This window comes from Canis lupus, chromosome 24 (assembly GCF_003254725.2).
Source record: "Canis lupus dingo isolate Sandy chromosome 24, ASM325472v2, whole genome shotgun sequence".
Taxonomy (NCBI): domain Eukaryota; kingdom Metazoa; phylum Chordata; class Mammalia; order Carnivora; family Canidae; genus Canis; species Canis lupus.
This window is the reverse complement of record NC_064266.1, coordinates 39,234,665-39,254,697: the sequence shown is the minus strand read 5'-3', so window position 1 is coordinate 39,254,697 and position 20,033 is coordinate 39,234,665. Positions and strand designations below refer to the sequence as shown.

Below are 20,033 nucleotides of genomic sequence, written 5' to 3'. Positions count from 1 at the left end.
TGAAACCCCTAAGCTGGCGGGATATAACCCTGGTGCTGATCCAGGCAATCTTGCTTTTCCTCTGAAAATGAAGACAAAATAGGGGGGAAATCTGAGTTGAATGATGGGGAAAGACCAAGTTCCAATGACATACGTCCTTTGAACTCAGGATTCATCTGTTCATGAAACCAACTCTATCCTTGGATGAACTGGCAAATTCTCTGGCTCACTAAATTAAGTTTGATTTGGTTTGGAGTCACTTATAAATAACAGATTGTGATAAACACAATTTCGAGTTAGCATGCTGAACAGTTTTAACTATTGCTTCCAAAATAATTTTGCGTCCCATCTTCTCAGAGTTACGGAAGATATTAAGCTAAGTCAAGAAGAGGACCTATCCCCTTGCCTGACAATCAAGGCTCTTGAGATGGGAAACTTCTGATACAACGGAGTTGTAGAAACAACTGAGTTGGTATCGTGTATCCCTTTATTAAGTGATCTCAGCAGAGTCCTAGAAAATTCTGGATCACCTCCTCCTTTCCTGGATTTCATTTCTCTCCTCTGGTTGCTTCTGTAGGTCCGTGTCTACTCTCTGTTTGCCCCCTCTAAGGGACAATCTAGATGGTCTCATCTTCTTGGTCTGACTTGATTTTCTACACTAACCTAGGACCTTCCTTATAGTTCATGCTGCTTCTTCACACAGGACAGAGTGTCAAATAGGCTCAAAGACTGAATTAAAGCTAATAAAGCAAACTTTTTTTTTTAGAGCACTCACAACATGTCAGGTACTGTGCTTAAAGAAGTGGGTCTCAAAAATGCGGTCCTTGGACCAGCCTCCTGTTATCATCTGGGAATTTGTTAGAAATTCAAATCATCGGGCCCCACCCAAGATCTACTGAATCTGACACTCTGGAGAATGGGTTCAGTCATTTGGGTTTTAAGAAGTCTTCCAGATGATTCTCAAGTTTGAAAACCATTGTCTTAGGGTTTTGTACCAGGATTGTCTCCTGCAATCCTGTCTATCAAGCCCAGAGTCCCCATTTTATAGATAAAGGAACTGCCACTTGGAGAGATTAAGCACATGCTCTTACTGCTAGGGAGCAGTGGCATGCGGATTCATTCAAAGCCACAAACCTCTCCAGTGCTCTCCAGCCAGGGTGGACATAGCACTTAGCACCTGTGTTCTCAAATCCCATGCCTGGCTCACATTCCAGTTGTCTGGCAGAGATGCTACCTGAGATTCACATGTCCTACTGCTGTTTTGCGCTTTCCTAGGGAACCTTAGGACCATTTCTCAACCTCCAAGAAACTTTCCACTTAGACCAAAAAAATGGCTCCATGAAAAAGAAAAGGCAGCCATAGAACAGAATCCCAGCCTCATTTTTTAAAAAAAGACTTTATTTTATTTATTTGAGAGAGAGGGACAGTGAGCATGTGTGGGGTGAAGGCAGAGGGAGAAGCAGACTCCCCGCCAAGCAGGGAGCCAGATGTGGGCCTTGGTCCCGATACTCCCAGGATCACGACCTGAGTCGAAGGCACACACTTAACAAACTGAGCCACCCAGGTGCCCTAGAATCCCAGTTTTAGACACACCTCAAATCAGGTCCACTGGGGTCCTGAAGATTGGCTCAGTGCACCAAGGAATTTGTGATCATCAGCTTGCAACCTTGTCTCTTGAAAATCCCCTTTCTGAGTCCCCTTTCTCATACACTGTATTTCTCCCCAGCTAAAACCGTGTGGTTACAGATGCCACTTTGCTCACAGTGATTTATAAGCAATCGCTAATGTTCGGTTATAATTCCCCATTTCAGATGTGAAAATGGCTCATCATATTCACCACAAGGGCCTCTCTACAATGATATATAATTTAAAAATTAACACGAGGACAGAGGAGGCTTTGCATTTTTGAACTAGGAACTTAGAGATTCAGAGGTTACAACTTGATAAGGTGAGCTCAAGGAATTAGATGAGTCATTAAAGCAAATGCCTCTGTTCCGTGTTTCCATGACTTCAGAGCTTTTCTAGCATCTTCCAGTTCACTTGCACTTGTCAAAGTGCAAGCCCACAAATGGTATATTTATATTAGGGTATTTTTCCCCATTGTTACGAACAGTCTCTAATTCCTGACATAGACCTTTCGATATAAACCATGCTGTCGGAAAGCAAGCAAAGCAGAAAAAAATCAATGCTTGATCTCCAGCAGGGCCAAACAGACCTGAACAGCACAACCAGAAAGAGCTTATGGAGATTCTCTGGAAGAACCCATCGCTGGCTTTGGGTGGAGATGGACCCAGAAAACTTTGGAAGGTCAGATATGCAGCACACTTCTCTCCAGAGAAGCAGATGGTGACAGTGACAGTCACAGCGGAAAAAAGAAGGCAGGGACAGAGCAAGTGAGCTGGTGCAAGAGGGGGAGATAGCGTAGTGATTTTGCACGTGTAACGCACGAGATACTTTGGTGCTTGTATTGGTTCAACCATTCACAGCCCTGTGACCAAGCCATTCTCCAGTCTGCTCCAGCATCATGTGGTGGCAATTATGGATTGCAAATTTATTGACATTTGACATCCACATCAGCCTTTCTCTGATCAACAGAACTCTCTACCTACAAACTGAATAATTACAGAAGATTTCAGCATCATGGGGATGCCAAAAAGGTCATTAAATCATTTTGAAAAAAAAAAAAAAAACCCAATGTGTTCCTCCATTTCATCTTGCCAGTAAATCTTCCGTTGGAGTCGGGACCACCTAGGGTTGATGCTTGGGCGGGGGGGGGGGGGGGGTTTGCTGAATTACAGAATGGAGAGAGGAATTAAATTAGGATTGAAAAATAGGAAGGCAAGCACTGCAGAGGCCTCTTGTTTTGTACCTCATAATTTCTGGGGAAGTAGAAAGATCGTGGCTTACTTTGATCAAGAAATGGATTCTCCTTGGGAACTAGGCAGTAATGGCTCACTTAGGAGTTGGGAGTGATTTGGGAAGAACGGTTGTATCTAGAAGCCCTCCCAGGGCCCCACGACATGAAGCCAAATTTTTCTAATGTTCTACATGTCTTCTCGGTTTGACACCTCTTCTTCTTTCTAGGCAAGTATGGTTGTGAGTGGACTGGAAGCCCCTAAAGCCCTTTCTTCTGCATCATGCTCCCTGCCTACACTGCCTCCAGATCACCACTGCCTTTCCCTTCACCTCCTCACTGGCCTCCTGCTTTTGCCCTTGACTGCTCTCATCTATTCTACGCTCAGTAACCACAATGGTCTCCTGAAGGACAAAGTAGATCGTGTCCTTGCCCTTTTAAACCCCTTCAACAGCTTCTCATTGAGTGTAGGGGGGAAAAGTCTAAAGTTCTTGAGATGGTCTACAAAGCCCTGACCTACTTCATGGCCTCACCCCACCCCAACCACGCCCCTACCCCTCTAGCTCAGCCCTCAACACTGGCCTTTCCCTGAATCAGATGTGCCAACCCTTCTGTTGTCCCACCTGGGAGGTCCTGTCCCTGATTTGTCACATGACCAGCTCCTTCTCAACCTCCTTACTCTCCTTCCCTGACCTCCCTCCCCTTCCCCGTTTAAAGTGGGTGGCCCTGTCACAGTCCCTCACGTTGCACTCTTCCCTTGGCAGCTCCATATTCTACTTTTGTTTATGTACTCCCAAATGTGAGCTGTCAGTGCTATGATCAACGTGCATCCTCTGATTAGAATGTAAGATCTGCTTCTCCTTCCTTCTAGGTACCATGTGGCCCAGCCCTTAGGACGAAACCTGGCTTGTGGCCACTTCTCCAAGAGCATGAATTAAAGGACAACTGAACGAAGAAGTCTCTGATCCTCCTGGTGCAGAGAATGCAGAACAGCTTGGCTCATTCACCTGAAGCCATCTCCTGACTCTGCTCCCCTGGGTGAGCGTACTTCAAAAAAAGCCAGTTCTTAGCCCTCGTGGCGATGTCAGTCCTCTGGGCAAATCATTTGATGGTGGACTGGGACTGTTTCTCACTTTCTCATACTTTTCTGGACTGCACAGAGCCTGGCGATTCCTTCCTTTGGGGCTTCTCTTATGTGCTATGCTCTGTGCTAAAGGGTTCCATCTGCTTTATCTATTCGATCTGCCTCACTGATGAGTGACACAGGCCTTACTGCCATTTCGCACGTGGGGAATGTCAGAGGAAGTGATGATCACCTCCTAGATACTCTCCCTTCCCTCCCTCCCTCCGTCCCTTTCAATATCTGTAGAGTCTGTACGTGGGGAGCTCATCAGATGCAGCCCCTGGCCTCCTGGACCTCAGGGGTGGAAGCTGTGTTCACACCCAGTCCAGTGCCCCACCACCTCAAAGCCCTACAAGGTCAACCTCATGGAAATGATGTTTGAGTATTTCAGTAAAGCAAACCTGCATTGAACATCTGTCTCTGTGAGGCTCAAAAGATAAATTTATATGCTCGAGTTGGAGCTATCCTATGTATATCCACTAGCTTCTTGGCCTGATCAGCATCCCCTCTATGCCATCTTCTCCCCTAAACAGCTCCAGTCACACTGAACAACATGCATTTTCTAGAAGGAACCCCGCCCTCACTCTACCTCACTTAAAAGACTTTCCTCTCGTCATTCCTTTTGCCATGAGATTCTCCCCCTTTTCCACCTGTTAGCTCACTTCAGACACAGCCTAGGTCTCTGCTTATTTGGCTAGATGTCCTTGAGCCCTCTCAGCTCCCCATAGCTCAGTACTTCTCTGGCGAGAGCACTGAGCTCAGTTGAAGCCTTGGTTTCCTTCTTCTGTGACCGACTGTCAGCGTTCTGAGGACAGACTCCGCCTCTGTGTTGCTCCCGCTGCAGTCCTTGCACAGGCCATAGGCCCTGACATGACGTTTTCACATTTGTCTTTCCCAAAGAGACATTCCCAAGACGCAAAATATGACTTCGTTGCAACACATGATACTTGTGGCTGTAGCTATTATAATGACAATTGTCAGACATGTTAACTCACCCTTGATGCTAGGACTGCTGTATTTTAACAATTATAAGAGTAACTCTCTTTAACTGATGATTTCTACATGCCTAGTATTGTATCAGGAAGACACTTGGTGGGTTTTCTTTAGTTTTATCCTTATAATGCTACATTCAGCCAGGCTTCCTGTGGCCACTTGACAGAAGAGGCAGCTGAGGGTCACAGAGGTTACATGGCCTGCTCTAGGCCTCTCAGCTAGGACGTGGAGATGTGGCCCTCTGGGCCCAGGCCTGAGGGGCTCCAGAGCCTATGGACCTCCCTCTGAGTTTTTAGCTCCCTGATGCTTCCCTTGTGGGATTTCTAGGCATCAGGAATTCCCGTCTCCTGTGACAGGCCCACCCTCCACTTCCAGCGTCCTCTCGCTTTCCATTCTCTTACATTTCTGGGATGATGAGGTCCTGATTGGTCCTTTGACTTCTAAGCCAGAGCAAATGCTACCCAATAGGGACCCATCTCCATGGTTACTGCACACCAGAGCATCCATAGGAAGGCAGCATAGGGGCAAGTGGGGGCTACAGCAAATATGGGGAGAGGAGGGAGTCATAAACAATTAAACATGACAAATTTCTCTGGTGAACAAAAATAGAATTATTTGACTGTGAAATCGAGTAATGTAGCATTGAAAATAACATAACCTGAAACATTTTTTTTTTTTCTCCATAGATGAAAAAAGTACCAGATAAAACCAGGCACGGTGAAAGTGCCAATTCGCTGGAGGGCCCGAGAGGGAGAAAGTTGTCTGTGTCAAAGATTTGGGCTTTCAGATGATTGAAACTTTTTTTTTTATTTGCCCCCTCAATTTCTCTCCCCTGCCAATAACTTGGGGACAGGGTTCACATCTCACATTTGGTACAGCACCCAATAGAATTTAACTCCCTAAATACCAGAAAGGTTCTGGGAAAAGTTTTGGTTAAAATTCTGCACTTGATCTTAGCCAGAAGGCCCAGAAGCAATCGGCCAAAATTCTGGCTTGAGGTAAATCATGCATTTGCCCACACTTGAATTTCCTGCTCCACCATGGGCTAGCTCTGTGATCTTGAGGATCACCTCACCTGTCTGAGGGCTGATTTCTTCACCTGTAAGCTGAGTATCATAATAATTCTTTCTTTGTAGAGTTTTGGGTTAGGATTGATTGAGGTTATATGTGAGATGCCCTAGTACAAGAGCAGGAACACCGTAAAGGCGCCGTAATGTTAACCGTAAATGTTAATCCTCTGTCAGTATTGATCACGGCGAGGACAGTAGTGGTAGCTGACGCTGCCAAGCACTGTTTTCTTACCACATCTAATCAACATCATCACCATCATTATCTGCATTGAAACTCCAATGCAGACCTTCCTAAGCATGGCAAGGCCACTGGTGATTTTGGACTGTAGCAAATAGAATTTTTCAAGGTAGCTGGTGGCAGGGAGAAAAAGTAGAAGTCGGAGGGAAAGAAATGCAGGTAAATGCTCTATTCCATCCTTTCTTGGGGCACCCAAACACCACCAGATACTTCCATGCCCCCCGTCCCCCCGCCCATGGCCCAGAGCTGATTTAATTAAATCTGTACTCATAGTCTCTCCTTATTTCTTCAAATAAAATGGCACAATCCATCTCACATCTTGATTTAAGCCTTCAGCAAACAGAAGGGGATTTTTTTGAGGCAAGTGATCAAGGTGGGGAATAAAGAGGAGAGGAAAGTTCATTGAGTACTCGCTCAGGTCCAGGGCTGTGCTCTGCCCTTACTCTCTTTTAGCTAATCCTCAACACAAACCGAAGAAGAAGAAAGGAACTCCATTTACTGTTGCCACCCAGCCTCTGCCAGTCTTGCTCATCAACCTGAACATGTTTTTTTTTTTTTTTAAGTTTTCACAGCATCCCTAGAAGATGACCCCAAAGAGAATGTCCTCCATGCCTAAAATATACAATATGCCTCCTGCAAGTGAAAAAAAAAAAAAACACCAAATAAAAAGACCAAAGGCATAAAGACCATTCCAGGCAAAACAACCACCAGCACTTTCCACGTGGCCCTGGCTTCCTGGGCTTTGGGGGGGACGTGGTCTCGACAGCAGCACAAAGTTCTCAAAAGCCCCCAAAGGTGACGGGTGCCTTCAGCTCCTGGCATCCCTCCTTCCTGCCAGGTGAGCCTCATGTAACATTTACACTGGATTTAATGGGAGAACATGACACGCACTGATTTTCAACAAACTCCTTTTCCTTCAGAGGAAGAGTCGGGAAAGCAAGCAGCTGCACGCCACATCCTCTGCTATTTTGGTCCCCCGAACGTGATCTCCGTGGCCTACATATCATTTAACAAACTGCCCTGCGATTCTTGTAGGGCGTGGCGTCCAGACTGATTTAAAATCCCTGCATTGCTAAAACTGCATTGTTCTTCATCAAGTTGAGTCATTTTTATGTGAAGTGTCAAGCTCTCTAACAAATAATTCCTGCCAGACAAATCAAGTTCCTCGTCTTAGAGCCGTGGCTAAATAGTTTATAGCTTTAATCTGCTCACCGAGGTGTGCAGTCTATGACAGTAATTATAAATGCAAGGAGAAATTATAGCTGAATGCTTTAACTGCATTAGGAGCCGTTTGATGAACAATCATGAGTGCCTGCTCGGTTCCAACAATAGAGGGCAAGTTAGTGTCAGTGCATTAGAGAGATTTCAGTTCTGCATGGCTTTTCCTCCCATTTACCACAGAATGTCACTTGTCTCCTATAAAGTAGAAAAAAAAGCACCGTGGAAAGCTTTAAACTTGATAGTTAAAAAAAAAAAAAAAGACAAAGAGAGAAATGCAAGGGAAACTGTTTATCATTATGATTTCTTTCTTTTTTTTTTTTTTTTCGCCTGTTTTGTTTGGCGTCTGGTTCGGTTTCAAATTAGTTCGTTGAAGGTAGCTGCTTGTTTACTTACTAGGTGCCTTAAAAAAAAAAAAATCCCTCCCCAAGCCGTTTCCGTGAAATCTTTATAGAGGAAGACTTCCTTAAATGAAGGGGCAAGTTCAGAGTGGGCCCAGGCCGAAGCTCTAGCCGTCCTAGGTGTCCCCCCCACCCCGTGAGGTCCTGCTCTCCATCTGTATCTACCTAAGCTAATGACACAATTCAGCTCTTTATTTTCCCCTCCTCACTTTCGCGGAAAGACGTTTTTAATTTAGCTGAAGAATTACACAAATGTATTTTAAAGACATAAATCCATATAAAAAATATGAGCTAATTAAAACATTGCACTCCCTGTCGCTCATGGATTTTCAATTTAGCGAAAGAAAAAAGAATTGCATCTGGTTAAATGAAAAGATGATACTGATGGCAGATTGGAGTAAATGAAAAATAATGTTACTCTATATTAAAGCACCAAATTATACACGTCAGGGTTGAGATTTCGAAGGTCCCGATGAGGGGGACAGTGCAAGGGAGAGGGGGACCGGCGATGTGCGAGGGAGGCAAGCCAGATCGCTTGCATAAAATGGAAGCATTAAAACAGATGACACATTTGTTTCTTGCTGTGTTGGAGATACGCTAGTCTCATAGCTGACCCTGTTTCTGAATTCTCATTTTGCTTCCCCCGAGTGAGAGTCAGGATGAGGATCAAAAAAAGAAAAATAGGGTACATGTATATTTTCCCTGGAATGCGGGTCATCCCTTGGTTAGACACCGAATGGTACAGGTGACTTGCCTGGCCGGGCGAGGCCGTTGCAGCCGGGGGAGCGAGGATGCCTCCCTTCACCCCGTGGGCCGCTCCCGGGCTCCCGACTTTCAATATTTGCTTTGCAGCTGGAGCCTCGGAGAAGCTCAGGGGAGAGGCTTGCCGGGCTCTGGCTCTTGTGCCACTGGTACAGCCTTTTTCTGGGCTGTTCGGTGTCCACGTGGCCAGGGGTCGCACCTAAAAACCATCAGGCAAGGCGGCAGGGATGGGGATGCCAAGAGGCAGAAGTAGGCAAGGAGCGTGGAGCGGTCCCGGGCTTGAGTCCACCTGCCCACTGCCCTTGTGCTGGTGGACAAGTCACGAAACCCTCCGGCTCGTGGCAAAATCAGAATGTCATGGATCGCCGCCACGCCTGGCTCGCCGAAGAAGCCACTCAGTGGGAGTGTTGCTGTCATTTGCTATCGTTATGATCAAATAGCAAGTGGAGGCCTCCATGGGGGCACCTGGGGAGAAGCCACACGTCTACGCACTTGAGGTGATCAAATAGCAAGCTGAGGGTTCCATGGGGCACCTGGGGAGAAGCCACACGTCTACACACTTGAGGTGATCTAATAGCAAGTGGGGGCTTCCATGGGGGCACCTGGGGAGAAGCCACACGTCTACGCACTTGAGGTGAGGCTGAAGAACACGGGCCTCCCATAGAGGCTGTGGAGCACTGACTTTTCCTGTGAACCTCCTAGTTGCCAGGCTCTCTGGAAAGGAATTGCACAGGCTGATTTAATTCTCACAAATTTTCTATGAGGGGACAACTGTGCTCCCATATTATAGACCCAGAAGCGGGCCATGTCTTGGGGAGAGTGGATGAGTTAGGATTTGCACCCAAGCCGGAGAGCCTGGGCAGCCAGAGGAAGCTCTAACATCGCGTGCTCCCCAAAGCCATCATGCCCCCTCCTGGGCCTCCTCCTGGGAGTCAGGCAGATGTCCCTCCTGTGTGCTCCAGTGAGCATTTACCCCAGAGCTGCCCATCTGCATGTCTACGGCGAGCCTAAAAGGCAGGCTCTGGTTCTGGTCACTGGTTTATTCCCTGGGATTAGCGCGGCGCGTGGCCTGGAGTGATAGCCTTCTGGATAGGTGATAATGAATGAGCGAGGTTATGAGATCGCAGGAATTCATGCAGAATCTCTCTGCCTCCTTTTCCTCCCCTGTTACACGGTTGAATCAACCCCTACCTTATAGGGCTGCTTGTGAGACTAAAGTGGAATAATGTTTGGAAAGCGCTTGCCGGAGGGCCAGCACACTTGGCTATTATCATCAGCACGTCTGCTGGTTCCCCATTACGTAGCCATTGCTGAGCAGAGGCTGGTGCACAGTAGAAGCCGAACCGATGTTTGTTGTAAGATGAAGGAAATGCAGGGAGGGGACACAGGAAGGAGGGAGGACGGATTGAGGGAGCTAGGGAGGAATATTTATTTAGTGGATGAATGAAAGGGTGATGCCTCGTATAGACATTAATTAATCCAGCCCATTTTGCTTTTTCCAGAATGTCCTATAATCCATGCTGTTAGGGTTGCCAGATTTAGCAAATAAAAATACAGACTGCCCAGTAAAATCTGAATCTCAGATAAACAATGCACACTTAAAAAAATTTTTTTTTGAGTAAAAATATGGCCCCTGCAATATTTGGGACACGCTTATTCTAAAAACTTATTTGTTGCTTATCTGAAATTCAAATTTAACTGGGCATCCCGTATTTTATTTGGCAAGTTTACGCGCTGTTCACCCTGAACATGTGTTTTTATCAAATCACCCACAACAAAGGCGGCAGCTTATTGGACTAGAATTCATTCTTGCCCCCAATTTCAAGGCTAGGTGTGCTGCAAAACTTGTACACTGTATTACACGATAATGACTATAATTTCAAGTCCTTATGCATTTTAGACTCATTGATTTGCTCTTTGTTTAATTTCTATTATTTGAGAGCATGTGGTTTTTAAAGATATATACAAATACTTACTGAAATTGTTTTAGATTACTCATGTCCTAAAATAGGGATGCACATTTAATATTGCCTAATTAATTTTTAATGAAACGTTGCCTTTAATATTTGGCAGAGCCTTCTGCAGGATTTAAGACCTATCTAAGAAAGGAAAGAAAATTCAGGCCAAAATTTGTGTCTCACAGAGAACACAGATACGATAGAGCTCCCAAATTTTCCATAAAATCTTGACCGTGCTTTCTAAGACATCATGTCATTTTGTACAGTTTGTGCTATCACGCATACCAACTAAAATTAGAGTTCCGGATAACAGGGATCTCGTTTTGTGATAATTGAAAAACATATATTTGCATAACTCTAAGCAGTGGGCAAGGTACTGGATGGATGTTGTTCTAAGAGAGGATCTCGAGGATGAAGGATTTCTTCCCTAGGTGGCCAGAGGGTCAGAGAGCCACTTCTGTGCAAATGTGGGAGCTATTCAGGCAGATTATAATATCATTAGTATTAATAAACACACCATGCACCCGCACCGGTTTTTTTGTGTGTGTGTACACACAACACACGTATACTCCTATGGTTTAGGATGAGGCTTAAATACTCAAACTTGTTTCTCTGTAATCCTATCTCAAGAGCACAGCATCACGGTGTTTACATACGAATGGAGCTTTGGTTTCATATAATAACTCTGTGATGTGGTGCTTCAAAGGTCCAAATCAGAAATATTTATTTTATACAAATGCAGAGGGATGAGAAGAGCTATCCAATCTAGGTATTTAAACAGATTTGTTAAGTGCCTTTGTGTCGGGTTTTCCAAATGATCAGTTTATCTTTGCTTCCTTAGAACAGACATGTACGTTTCAGATTTTGACTATGGCTTTCTTTTTCTCCCACCTTTCTATTTACGTATCGCAATGTTTTGGCAGTGATATTATTTTTTTTTTTCAAAGAATGATTACAAACCTAACAGGTGGAAAATTGGTCTTTATTGTAGCACAAATAAACATTACCTATTTGTCCTCTTCACCATGGTTTGGACCTACCACTATGGGATTGGAAACATCTCTCTTCTCCCTGGGTATTCTGTATATATCCACCTTTTTTTTTTTTTTTTTTCCAAGGACCAGCAAAGTATAATAGCAAGTTACATAAGATATAAAATGTTATATAGCAAATAAATAGAATGTTGCCAAGCCCCAAGCCCACTTATAGATTCAGTAGATGAATTTTGGCTTTTCTTTCAATAGTATGAGCTGAACAAATCATGCTTGGAAAGCAAGAGATGAATCTGCTAGTAACACATTTTAATTATCATGATAAAAACATGCAAACAAAATAACAGTCTTCATTCGGGCCCACGGAGCCATTAGAGTTATAGGATGGGATCCCCCTCCATCGGAAGCTCTTAGATCTTCTCAGTGAGGGGACAGTCCCAGATTTTCACCCTCGATTTCATCTTGACCATCCTCACACTTGGCAAATCTCCCCACCTGATGTGGGGTGAGCCCAAAGCCATACCACGTAAGTACCCCTCCTCCACCTGGAGCTCTGCTCCTGCTCATACCTTTGTGGCTTGATCTAAAAATCTCCTATCTAAAAAACAAATGCTCTGACACTAGGGGGTGGTGAGGGCTTTTAGGTGATTACTGACTGTCCATAATCTTACTGTGAAGTAACCAAAAGAACTAATCTGTCACCTAGCATGACATAAACTGGACTGGCAAGTGCGGAAGCTTTAGGTCAGGTCAGGTCCCTGTCTGGGGTTGGGTGGGGGGTGGGGGGAAGGCCCAGGTAGAGGACAACTTGAGTGTGTGTGGAGGTCCCTAGCATGTAGGGGGGTATCATGCTGAAGAGCAGAGAGAAGGAAGCAGACAAAATACCAAAAAAAAAAAAAAAAAAAAAAAAAAAAGGAGATGAAAGGATTACGTGAAGACCCAGCCCAGATTCGAAAGCGGCCGGTGTGGCAAGTCTGCCAAAATTATTTGACCTTGGTCTCTGTCCTCTTTCCTGAAGGTGACATAGAGAGTCTGGGCACCAGTGACTATACAAGGCACAGAACTTCTATGATACAAGATGCAAACGATCTTGAAGCTGTGGGACCGACCCCAAGTGCATCGGCAAAGGGTGTTCAGAAAGTCGTTCGTTTTCTTTAGGAAAAGCAAACTGCCAAGGGCATGCAGCGCATCTATCTTTGTTAAAAGCGGCCGCCGATACTGGTGTATCCTAAAGAAAACCAGAGGACGAGGAGAGAAGAAAATCGGCTTCCTCTCTTTTCACCCCAATGATCTGCAGAGTGTATTTTGCTGCCGTCTGACTACAGGGCAGACACTCTTTGCTAGCAAACCTAATGGAGGTAAGAAACCGAGGGGTGGGAGGGGAGGGTATAGCGATTGCCGAAAGGAAGCTGCCAAAAGCATTAATTACAAGTAATAGTAATAAAGTTCACGAGCCGATTAAGAAATCTCTGCATAGTGGCTGCCCCCAGGAACTCTACAGTGTTCGTTCTGTTGCTCACCCTCCACTCACTTTCTAAGTCATTAGCATCGCTGCGGGAAGGTGAGGGGGTGAAACGGGACAGTGACGTTAGTCCGTACGTATTAATTAAAATGAGGTGTAGCCTTGGCTGGACCTTCAGAGTTGGGCCTTGGGGTCACTAAGGAGATCACGTATCCTGAAGCAGTAATCTGTGAACTCCATCTCTCTGAACCCATTTCATTCTATTCGCCAACTCTAACCTGGAGACATCGAGGTGGGTAGGACTTATCGTGTTCTAGTCTTTCATACAGATAAGTCCTATTCCAGCAGGCTACTGTCCTCTTGGTACTGGGAGACAGGGGCTGCCTCTACTACAGACCCATCTCCCATCAAGAAGCTCCTCACAAGGCTACGGTCCCATCACCTGGGAGTAAAACCCATACCTGCAGAGCTATTCTTCATCCACGTCTGTTACAAACTGTGAATGGTGTTCGGGTGACTTGCTGTGCGTTTTGCTTAGGTGGAGTTTTACTGCATGTTTGCTCACAAATGTCCGACAGCACAACTTACACTTGAATTTAGAGTCTGTGTCCTCTTCGCCAGCTATTGTTTCCGGAGACCTCTGAGCCGACGACACCCGGGAGATCTCTTGTTCCACTTTGCTTTGCTGCTCCACCGCCAGGCGCGTCATGTCCTTCATTTGGAAACCTAGGTGCGACTCTAAGTGACTGATGTAGGTAGAAGGGGTTCTAAACTGGGAGGCACAGTCACTGCAATAAAAGATAGGGTGTCCCTTGTCCATGTTTTTCAGAAATTTTGTCCCGCCCGTTTTCCTAAGTTGGTACTTGACGTTTGCCAGCCAGTGGCTGATCGTGGTCATTGAGAGCCCCGTGAACTTGGAGATCTGCATTCGCTCCTGAGGGCCCAGGTCGGACAGCAGGTACTTGCCCTCGGATGTCTGGAAGAGGCTCGAGGCGAACTGCGCCTGCAAGATCAGGAGGTGCTGAGGGTTCCAGTTGGACTGCCTGCCTTTCCTCTTATGCAAGGTGGAGACCTCGCTGGAGACATCCTCGAAGCGCCTCACATCCATTTCCAGCTTCACGGGGGCGGCCCGCGAGGACGCGGCGGGCTTCGGGGTGGTGGCTTTGGGCAGGACCTTGACCATATCGGCGATGTCCGACAGAGCGTGCTTCTGAGGTGGGGACGTACAGGATTGTGCTTGCGCAGACTCGGCCTTCTTGCTCTTGGACTTGGTCAGGTCGATGGGCTGATCGTTGCTCTCGAACAGGTAGCGCCTGGACACGCTGGCGGGCCGCGTCGGGGCGGGACTCAAGCCCGGCTTGTCCAGGACGCTGAGATTCGACTTGTGGAACATGGACATTGTGCTTGAGCTTGGGCTGGAGCAGGAGGGGGAGCGCAGGGGTTCCGTGGCCTTGCCCAGGTGATTGTTCAGGACGGACTGCAGGGCGCTGAGCGGGTTGATGCACGGCAGGGCGGGCGCCCGCGTGGGGAGGGTGCACCCGTTGCTGAGAGTGGGCGCGGGCTCCAGGGGCGGTCGTTTCTCGGGCTCGCCGCCCTCCTCCACCAGCCGGGCCTCCTCCTTCAGGAGACGAGGCTCGGCCTTCTTGGTTTCCGAAGGGGCTTCGCTTTTGGAGAAAGCATCCCCCTCACTGTGGCTGAAAGGCGAGGCCTCTTCCTGGGGGCTCTCCTTCCCGCACTCCTTCACGGCTTCCTCTTTGTCGTCGGGCTCCTTCTTCACTTGGGTGTACGGGGCCGGGTTGGTGGGCATGGACACCAGCGGCATGACTTTCCACTTTGGGGCAATTGGCCTCAGCTTGTTGGTGAGGTTGGGCCGAACCTGCAGGACCTGGGATCCCAGGGGCAGAGCCGGCTTGGCGCCCTCCGACAGCTGGTAGGCCGCGTGGATGCTGGGGTACGCGCTCCAGCTGGGGGCCCCATTCTGGGCTTTGTTGATGGCTGTGGTGACGGTGTTTTCCAATGACTTCAAGATGTCCCCTCCGCCCTTGGAGCCGTCCTCCAAATCCTCCTCCCTTAGGTACTGATATTTTATGGTGGGGTCTAAAGGCTTTTGCAGAGGATCATCATACTCCTCCCTTTTCATGACTCTCTCGTCCTTGTCCATCTCCTCTGGTTTGTCCTTCTTACTTTCTTTCTTCAGCTCGGTCGTGGACGCCGCACCGTCAGAGGCTGAGTTACCTGATGGCTTGGGGGCCAGCGAATCACTGTTCGGGGCGTCTGACAGCGACTGCATTTTCTCCACGGCCAGGGGGTCCAGCACCAGCTGCTTCCCTTTCTTGGAGGCCGAGCTGGTGACCTTGAGGAAGTGCCCGGTGACCATCATGTGGGTGGTGAGCTGCTGCAGGGTGTCGTGCGAGCTGCCGCACTCCATGCACTTGAGGATCTGGGACTTGCAGGCCTCAAACTGCCAGGTGTAGCTGGCGCCGTTCTGGTAGCCATAGCGGTTGTTGGACGACAGCTGCAGGCCACCGGTCTTCGGAGAAGAAAACGAGTCTGCAAAGGAGCCTGTGGTCGAATCGGGGGAACACGGGCGATTGACATCAAAGACGCGTTTCTTGGCCGGGGTGACCATTTTCGACGAAATGGTTGGTACTGGCTCCTTCAAAGGCACTTTTTGGTAATGTTTTGTTTTTATCATGTGGACGCTCAGATCTTGGAGGGAATCGAAGGAGTCGCCACAAAACATGCACTTGAGAACCTTCTGAGCGTCCTCCTTGTCCATATCCTGGAAAGCCCTCTTCCGGGGCTTCGAGTAGCTCGTGGGTCGCAGCTTGTCCTTCTTGCGGTTGTCATCTTGATAGTGGCCCGTCTCATTCATGTGCACGGTCAGCTCGACCAAGGTGTCGTAGGCGGCGCTGCACTGGCGGCAGCGGAACCTGCTGGCCCCGGTGAACACGGTCCCGCACATCTTGCTGCTCTGTCGGTACAGCTGCACCGAGCTGAACAGGCTGGGCTTCCCCACCGACCTGGAAGGCAAGTTCTGCTGGAGGCTTTTGGACAGTGCGTCCTGGTGCCAGTCGAAATCCGTCTTGCTGCTGCCATTGCGGGGGTCACAGTTGCGCCTCTCGCTGCTGGACAGCTTGAAGCCCAGGCCCAGGCCCGACCAGTAGGAATCGGACAGGATGTTGGCGTAGACGGCGGTCATTTTATCCATGCAGTTGTGGCTTTCGCCGGGCAGCTTGGGGTGCGCGCTGGCCTTCTTGTCCGAGACATCCCGCCCGCAGATGCTCTTGACGTCCGACACCTGATCGCTGGCATCGCTCAGCAGAGACTCGTTCTCCACGTCCTGGTTGGACAGGTGGCTCCCGGGAGAGTTCTGGTAGCTGAAGCAGCCCTTCTGCTCCGGACCCGTCTCTAGCTCCTCGTCTGTCCCCGGGTCATTGCTGCCCTGAAGCTGAGCTACTGAACCACTGTCCTCCTCCTCCTCCTCCTCTTCTTTTATTTCCTCGTCTTCCTTCAGCTGTTCCTCCTGGGCGTAGCCTGCGAGAGAGAAGAAGAAGAAGAGATGAAATAAGGTGACAAGGGGACGCCTTCCGTCCTAGTTTCCCCACTTGGACCTAAGTGCTCCCAGGACCGAGCGGAAGAGCAATTGAATCCACGCTTTTATGACCTGCAAGCCATGGACACGGGAAAAAGCCAAATGGTGTGTTGGGTGCTATCTCGCGCCTTTTGCTTTTTAATTGACAGGAGTCACAAATCATTATAAATGCCTAGAATCCCAAGTTAATATGTTATTTTCATGTCGAAGGCGTACCTCTCTACTCCTCCGATAGTGGGGCAGTTGCTAAATTTGTAGGTAGGACTTTCAGGAAAGCTGGATGGCAATTCAAATCCTACAAAGACAGAGCTCTACAGAGAAGGATGTTGGCTCATAGGAAAACTAGACTTGACCCTTGGCATCTCGGTGGTAAGGTTTCCCAAGACACTTGGATATACTGGCATACGATTATCTTAATAAATCATTTTTGAGTGCTCACAGGTAAATTAGATGCACAGCCATTAAATTTTTGATAGCCAGTGTCTTTTTTGTTATAACATTTTTATTTGTAGAGAGTCGCACAGCAGGAAGAGAGATTATGGAGTATTGAATAAAATCTTCCATTGATAGCTGAAAAATTACGTAAGCTCGGCAAACATAATGATTTTAAAATAATAGCAAATGGTGTTGGAATGGGAGATTTGGGGAATATCCTATTATTCTCAAACAGGTTTATGAAGACCTTTTCAGACAAGGCTGAAAATGCCCTCTCGATCTTGTGCCTGTAATTTCAAATGCTTTGTGATTTGTGGGTACCCGTCATGAGATGCCAATTATACGTTTGATTTGTAGATGCAAAGTGCTATTGGGGATGCATGCCTTCCCTTCTCTGAGAGGATTTAGGGCCAGTAATTGCATAGGGAAAATGAAGGCATGAGAGAGCGGGTGCAAAGGGAATTAATGGGCAAATATCCATCAACAGAGATGGGGAAAGTGACTATTTATGCCCATGTGTTCATTTCCTTCACCTGGCCTTTTCAGAGCCACGTGGATAAAATGTAACTAAAGTACCAAATCAAGGGAGATTCAGCCTTGGATTTGCAAGGCTTGCATGATCTCCGTGCAATGTTTTCTTTCCTTGTGAGCCTCTCTCTCCCTTCTTGGTGCAGGTGGGCCCTTGGGAGAAACCCTAAGGTGTGGGATCATATTTCCACTCACCAGCAAGAAAACTTGGAAAAGAGAGATCATGCCCAGAGGTTTGTCCTGTGAGACAGGCAGAGGGAGTTAGAAGAAAAGGGGGTTTTGCTGGGAATACGGCAGCTCTAGCTAGGAACTCCAAAGGCTCTTGGTTAAGAGGAGGCTCTAAGGTTAAGAAATTTGCCCATGGCCACAGAGCTAGTGTTGTGGAGTGACATGCCTCCGGTCTGTTTGATGAGAGCACCCATGTCCTAATCACTCCACTCCACTTTCTATGGCCAACCTAATGAATAAGAAAACTTTGCAGAGGTCCAAAAGTTAAAGGTTCATTGAAATGTCATTAAAGGGGGGCCTAGGTGGCTCAGTTGGTTAACCAATTGCCTTTGGCTCAGGTCAAGATCCCATGTTGACCTCCCTGCTCCTCAAGGAGTCTTCTCTCTCTCTCTCTGCTGCTCCCCCTGCTTGTGCTCTCTTTCTCTTGGTCTCTCTCAAGTAAATAAATAAAATCTTTTAAAAAAAGAAGTTACTAAATAGATAATCACTTCAGAGGGGAGAATTATGGGAATGCTGGAGAAGAAGAGCCCACGATTTGAAAGGCATGATACAGAGCGCCTGGGTGGCTCAGTTAGTTAAGCATTGACTCTTGATTTTGGTTCGGGTCATGTTCTCAGGACATGAGATCAAGCCCCATGTCAGGCTCCGCACTCATCAGGGAGCCTGCTTGAGGTTCTCTCTCTTTCCTCTCTCCCTCCACCCCTTCCCCCATGCTCTCTCTCAAATAAATATGTTTTTTTAAAGGCATGATACCATAAAACAAGATGAAATGTAAAATCAGTTTAGCCACTGGCTTGGTGGTTGTGCTCATTATTGTATTGTTACTGGTGTTGTGTTTTTGCTTTCCTAGTACACTGACAAGTGGATTTTTCATTAAACTGGTGTTGCTGGTCCCCAGTTCCATAGATTGATTAGAAGAAACAGAAGCTACTCAATCTAGTTGAACAACCATTAGTCAGTGGTCACTCCATGCAAGAAAAACCCAGTTTAAAATCACTGGATGACTAAACTAGACCACCCCCCTCATCCTCGTTGCATTTTCTTTTTCCCGGACTAATTTGTATGTTTGCAAATTAGTATTTGGTATGTTCGTCATATCATTAAGCTCAAGGAAAAAGCCTGTTATAAAATTAATAAATGAGTTGTTACAGAGCCAAGCAAAAAACCTCCAAAGAGTCAGGCAGATTTTTATCAATCAAACAGGGTCACTTTTGGGAATTAGAAGGGCTTTCTTGCTCAAAAACTGGGACAACACTCATTAGCCAAGGCTGTTCCAGGCCAACCAAGACATACAGGTACCATTTCTACAAGCAATATGATCACAGCGTCACAGCAACACATGCATACACACATAACTACACACGAACAGCCGGTGGAAAAAAATCTAGGAGGGAAAAGAGGTCTTCTGTTGCCACCATGGATTAAGAGTGTGGCCTGGTTTTAGTCAGGTCAGTACTTGCAGTGCCTAGCACAGGGCCTGACATTTGGTTGGAGGCAATTCATGTTATTGTGTGTGTGCGTGAGTGTGTATGGATAAAATATACATGTGTGTGTGTTCCCCTGTGTGTGCACCCCTCCCCTCAATCTGCGCAGCCAATACAGTCATTTTCACACAAGGAAAAAAGAGGTGTTTTTGTTGGTTTTTTTTTTCCCTGCTGACATTTGGAAGCTGAGCTTTCCAGACCAGCTCAGCTTCACAATCTACTTTGTCCTTCTAAATGGATTCCCCAGAAGAAAAGTCAGAGACAGCAAACGCCTCCCCCACAATACAGATAAAATTTTCTGCTTAATTAGGCATTGACATGTTTACTATAACCTTTACAGAAGAGTAACTCGTGCTGAGAGACCCTTTTTGTCTGTTTTCTTCTGCAGAACAGACTAAATCTCATGCACCCGATAAGGTAACGCATTGAAAAGCTTCATAAAAAAAAGTGCCAAAGCATCCGTCAAAGTGAGTGTATTTTAACGATGGCTGAGGGTTCCAAGGAGTTTTTAAAACCACATTTTAATATTATACATTTAAAACCGTTCACTTGACTTAAGTGATTTTGTTTGCCACCGGCAGCTGACACGAGAGGAAAGACAGCCAGAATATGGGTGATCTGGGTGCGTAATGAGTTATCTGTCTCTCTCTCTCTATCGATGATTTGTTTAATAAGACTGCATCATGTGCAAATCTTGGTAAAGTGGATGAGTG

The 20,033-nt window shown here is 46.9% G+C and overlaps 1 protein-coding gene across 1 annotated transcript in view; it reads right to left on the bottom strand.

The window, feature by feature from the left end:
• Positions 1-11,688: 11,688 nt before the first annotated feature.
• TSHZ2 (teashirt zinc finger homeobox 2) overlaps positions 11,689-20,033 on the bottom strand; it is a 261,545-nt gene continuing 253,200 nt past the window's right edge. Inside the window, exon 2 of the mRNA XM_025470434.3 lies at positions 11,689-16,587. Within this exon, the coding sequence (XP_025326219.3) occupies positions 13,520-16,587 (3,068 nt within the window). The 3' untranslated portion in view covers positions 11,689-13,519. The remainder of the gene's footprint in view (positions 16,588-20,033) is intronic.